Consider the following 5521-nt stretch of genomic DNA (forward strand, 5'->3'; position numbering starts at 1 on the left):
GGAGTCTTGGCTTAGATTCCAGGTTCCCCCTGATTTTCCAGGGGAATCTGTGTCTCCATTTGGTTTTTATCTGTTTGAAGTATCTTCTAATCCTAATTATGAGCAACAAGACAACTGTGAATAATGCTGATACTACTGCAAACAGTCACCGTTGACACCGCAGGTAACACCACCACCCCCATCATCGTCACCCTCCCGATCACGTCATCACCATCACCACCACCACCATCATCGTCATCATCCTCATCTCCAACATCATCACCGCCCTCATTTCCACCACCATCATCATTATTATCATCATCACCAATATCACCATCACCACCACCATCATCCCCATCATCATCACCTCCATCATCTCCATCATCATCTCCACCATCATCACCACCATCATCTCCATCATCATCACCGCCCTCATTTCCACCACCATCATCACCATCGTCTCCATCATCATCACCACCATCATCTCCACCATCATCATACCACCATCATCTCCATCATCATCACCACCATCATCTCCACCATCATCATCACCATCATCATCATTATTATCATCATCACCAATATCACCATCACCACTGCCATCATCCCCATCATCATCACCTCCATCATCTCCATCATCTTAAAAAAGAGGAGGTCATAGCACCCACCCTCCTCTGTTGCTGTTTAGCCCAGCAAATGCCTGGGCTACAAGTGGGCTCTCCTCCAGATGTAGGGCTGGGGAGGCACTAAGCGTATGAGTCATGTGATGCATATTAATTGCCTGGCACATGACGCCGTGTGGACAGCAGTGGCTGTTATTATTAGACTCAATTCACTCGCCCAAACTGACTTCCTGTCTGTTACCCTCCCTGAGCCTCTACTTTCCCATCTGTAAAGTGGGAGGAGACTAGATTAAAAGTCTACTGTTTGGGCATGCGGGCCCCTGGGCGCCTTCCGGCCCAGAGGGAGAGACTGTAGCAAGGAGTTGGGATTTCTCACTCGAGTGTGTCCCACTAAATTCTCACGTCAGCCCGTGCACACGGATGTTCACGGCACAGCTGCCTGTGGCGGAGCGCTGGAGTGGATGAAATGCAGAAGGAATTCCACGCGGCAGGTGGAGGCAATGGTGTGGTGGATTCGGTCAGGGTCAGCGCCCTACCCCTCAACATCATGGGGCCTCTGCACAGCAGTGGGCTTCCATCTACCTGCGCTGCATTTTATTGCCGGCAGTGTCCGTCCCTGTGGGAGCCTCTTTGGCTGCCCACGTGTTGCTGCCACCCACCGCTGGGGCCAGCCCTCAACCAATGGCTGGCGAGAATTGGTTGTAATTGGTAAGTAATTGCAATGGTCTGTGATTAGACGGCGTGAGCTAACGGGCAGGGTAGTTGCTGGAAATATCGTATCTGTGTGTGATCTAGAAAAAGGTACTCACTCTGGGGAGAAGAAGCCCTTCACGACAGTGCAAGACTTGATGGGTGGAGAGAATGAATGAAAGACCAAATGAATGAATGAGTGAAACACAGGAGGGGCCTTGCCTGGACCAGTGATGATGATGTCCCATGCAGAGTGTGTGTGTTCAAGGTTCTGTTTAAGCACCGCTATTTATTCTACGATTTGGGGTTATTCTACTCCAGAATCTGTTAGGGCAAAGCCCCACCCCCTCCCCAGATATTAACACCTCCCATTGCATCACCAGGTCAAAAGGAGGCTGATGACCTGCCTGGGGTCTGAACAGAGGACCAGGTCCCTGACTTGGGGGGCAGGGGACCTTCACCAGTCCATTTCTCTCCTTTCTGGCCGTCTCCACCACCAACCTTGTCTGTTGCCTGCTAGGTCATCGACACTCCCTGATGGTGGACAGTGTGTGGGCATCGCTGGGCCTCTCCCTCGCCTGCATCTCAGCCCTCAGCCTCATGTCTCCGGTCTGGTTCCAGACCCCCACCTTCTCCTTTGGCGTCCTCACCTACTGCTCCTGGCTTCGGGGTAACAGCTGCAACCAGAGCTGTGCAACCTTCCAGTCCCTGGACGACATCCCTGACTTTGCCTGGAAGGTGAGACCTGGGCTCATCAGCTCAAAAAAAAAAAAAAAAAAAAGGGCCAAGTTCTGGCTCCCACTGCTTATCCCACACTGAGCCTCTGACTCTGTAGGTGTGGGGTAGAGTCTGGTTATCAGCATTTTAGCAAACATCCAGGATGATTCTCAAGGCAGCTCCACGTCCATTTAGTGCCTTAGCACAAATTAGGAAAAGGTTCCCCTTCTTTGGGACACTATACTGCCATCTGCTGGAAAAGAACTGTAATCAATATGCAAATCTATGATGATCCCACTGCATCTCCAGGAGTTGTGCAGTGTACAACCCGCGCATGCCTGCGTGTCCACCCTCTAAGCGCTAAGTTTAAAAACCACAGCTAAGGCATTGAAAGTCTCAGTTATGGGGGCACCTGGGTGGCTTAGTCGGTTAAGCGTCCGACTTTCGCTTAGGTCATGATCTCGCAGTTCGTGGGTTCGGGCCCCGCATCGGGCTCTGTGCTGACTGCCAGCTCAGAGCCTGGAGCCTGTTTCAGTCTGTGACTCCCTCTCTCTCTGACCCTCCCCTGCTCACGCTGTCTCTCTCTCTCTCTCTCTCTCTCTCTCCTAGAAATAAATAAAAAAAAAAAAAAAAGAAAGTCTCAGTTATGTTGCACGTTACCAAATGGGTCAGGACTCCCCGTCTGGCACCTGTAAGGAACCTATAATTACAACGGTGCCTCTCCTGGCGATCCTGTCATAGAGCAGGTACTTAGTAAAGGTGGAGTATGGTGGTTGTAAATCTGGATTTTAATTCTGGCTTTACCATGTGCCCTGAGGCAAATGACTCACTCCACCTCCTTGGACCTCGGTTTGTTTATATGTAAAATGCGGATGCTAATAGCACAGACCTCTTGGGGTTTTGAGGATTCAGTAGCTGACCAATAAGCAGAGAGACCTGCACCTGTCCCACCTGCCCCAGTCAACACTTTCTCTCCCTCCTCTTTCTTCGTGACAGGTCTCAGCTGCAGTTCTCCTTGGAGGGTGGCTCTTGTTGGCCTTCAACGCTGTTCTCCACCTGTCTCGGGCCCTGGCCCCCAAAGGGCTGTGTCTCAGAAGGGGCAGTGGCCCAATGCCAGCGGTGCAGGCAGCCGCAGGTAAATCCACTGGCGCATCGTAAGCATTCCAGACATGTTTGTGGAGAATGAATCAGTGAATGAATGAACGAAACTATGAGCAGAGTCTGGCCTCCTGCGCTGAATCTCAGAGGTAAATCCTAGGAGTACAGGCTTCCTTAGCAAGCCAGAAACGGTGGGGAGGGAATGGCATACTTAACGTCAGCCTCTCCTGCCTTTAGCTAAACTCAGTCGTAATAGTCTGTCCCCCTTTGTTTCTCTCACAACCATCCACTTTTTATCATCTTTGCCAGGACCACCACGCACAGTTGGGCAAGTTGTGCACTGCACAGGGGTGCCCAGCTGAGGGCTGAGAGATGCTGAAATCTAGCCTATGTTCCACTCGCTATGCTGCAAAATTGCAGGGCTGCAGCTCCCCAGAAGGGTTGCTTTTTTCTAATTCATACATAGGCTCTGGATGGTCTAGCCGAGGCCTTCATTGCAACCCTCATCCAATTAATTCTCCACCATCTCTCACCTGGATTAAAGAGATAACCACCTCACATGTCTCTCTGCTGCCACCTTTGACCCCTAGAATCTGTCTGCCATGTTGGCCAAACAGGTCCTATTAAGACTGAAATCAGATCAGGCCACTCAGACCGGTTTATCTACCCTCCAGTGACTTCCTGTTACACTCAGAGTAAAATCCACACTCCTTGTCGTGGCTGATGAGGCACCGCCTGATTAAACCCTCGCTCCCTTGCCAATCTCACCTCTTACCCCTTCAGCCAGGCTCCACATGATCCAACCACATGGCTTGCTTTCTGTTGCTTAGATACACCACGTTTCCTCCCTCTGTCTGGAATTTTCTTTCCTCAGATCTTACATGTCTTGCTCCCCTCCTTTGCTCAAGTATCACCGCCTCAGAGGGGTCTTCCATGACCCCAGGTAAGGGAGCCCCCCTCTCCTGAGATTCTCCTACCTCATACTTTGTTCTGTATTTTTTCACAGCACTTACCTTATCTGCCTGCTTGATTATTGTTCATCTCTGTCCATTAGAACATCAGCTACTTGAGGACAAGGACATGTCTGCTTTGACATCACCAGCACCTGGGACAGTGCTTCGCACATAATAGATGTTCACTAAATATTTGTTGACTCAATGGATGGAGCTACAGTCCTTGTCCTAGGCTTGCACAGGGTCTAGTGGGCGTGGGGCACACCAGGTGGTCACAGCTCAATGTATATTTGACACAATAGGGATGAGCACAAGACGCAAGGCAAAACTCCAGGAGGGTGGGGGATGTTAAGGAAGGCTTCCCGGAGGAGGTATTACTTGAGCTGAGCCTGGAAGTACAAATGGGAGTTGGTCACATATAGAAGGGAATTTCAGGGAACATCAGGGGCAAAAGCATGGAGACAGCAAGGCACATTCACAGAACGGTAAGTAGACCAATGTGGCTGAAGAACAACAAGGGAGGCTGGGGTCATGTGACTCCCCTGCTCTGGAAGTGCCTTGAGGGTGAGGAGGGATCCAGTCCATTTCCTTAATATCATTAGTGCCCACTACAGCACCTGTAATAGTTTTGATGAATGAATGCATGCATAGATAGGTGGGTTGGTGAATGAATAAATGAGTGGGTAGGTGAAATGATTGGTGGATCTATGGATATATCAGTGGATGATGGATGGATGGATGGATGGATGATGAATGGATGGATGGGTGGGTGGGTGGATGAATGGATGGATGGGTGCATGGATGGGTGGATGGATGGATGGATGGATGGATGGACGGACGTATGGGTGGATGGATGGGTGGATGGATGGATGGGGTGGATGCATGGATGCATGGTTGGGTGGGTGGATGCATGGATGGATGGGATGCAGGTGGCTATGTGGGCACATGGGTAGATGGACGGATGAGTGACTGGATAGAAGGATGGAGAAATGAATGGACAGGTGAGTAATAGATGAATAGTTGGGTGGAAGGCTAGTTGAGTGATGGGTGGATAAAAGGAAAGATGATGAATCAAGATATAAGCGAATGGACTGGTGGATGAGTGGGTGGCTAGGAGGGTGGATGAGTGAGTCCTGGGATGGAGACTGGCCCAGAACCCCTTGACTGACACACTGGTGTTCCTTCCTGCTATTTCCAGCCACTGCCACCGTTGTGGGCCTGCTCGTTTTCCCCGTCAGCCTGGCCTCTCCATTTGCCAAGGAAGCCTGTGGAGCCTCCTCTGTGTACTACAGTGGCCAGTGTCAGCTGGGCTGGGGCTATGTGACTGCCATCCTCAGCGCAGTCCTGGCTAGCCTCCTGCCTATGATTGGGTGGCCCCGCATGACCCAGGTCCAAGGGAGGACCATCCTCTTCTCCAGTGACACTGAGAAAATCATCCTCATGCCAGAAATGAACAAATAA

At 50.8% G+C, this 5521-nt stretch overlaps 1 protein-coding gene across 1 annotated transcript; it reads left to right on the forward strand.

The window, feature by feature from the left end:
- Positions 1-1829: 1829 nt before the first annotated feature.
- On the forward strand, positions 1830-5521 carry LHFPL7 (LHFPL tetraspan subfamily member 7). The gene is made up of 3 exons (XM_077755882.1): positions 1830-2030; positions 3006-3144; positions 5259-5521. Exons 1-3 carry the CDS (start codon positions 1830-1832, stop codon positions 5519-5521), a joined length of 603 nt encoding a protein of 200 aa, XP_077612008.1.

This window comes from Crocuta crocuta, unplaced genomic scaffold (assembly GCF_008692635.1).
Source record: "Crocuta crocuta isolate KB4526 unplaced genomic scaffold, BGI_CrCroc_1.0 scaffold728, whole genome shotgun sequence".
NCBI lineage: Eukaryota > Metazoa > Chordata > Mammalia > Carnivora > Hyaenidae > Crocuta > Crocuta crocuta.

Excerpts from the sequence above, each read along its gene's own strand:
- LHFPL7 (XM_077755882.1), top strand. The coding sequence starts at position 1,830 with ATGGTGGACAGTGTGTGGGCATCGCTGGGCCTCTCCCTCGCCTGCATC. Across the intron at positions 2,031-3,005 it reads TCCCTGACTTTGCCTGGAAG|GTCTCAGCTGCAGTTCTCCT; the intron begins GTGAGACCTGGG and ends TCTTCGTGACAG. Across the intron at positions 3,145-5,258 it reads AGCGGTGCAGGCAGCCGCAG|CCACTGCCACCGTTGTGGGC; the intron begins GTAAATCCACTG and ends TGCTATTTCCAG.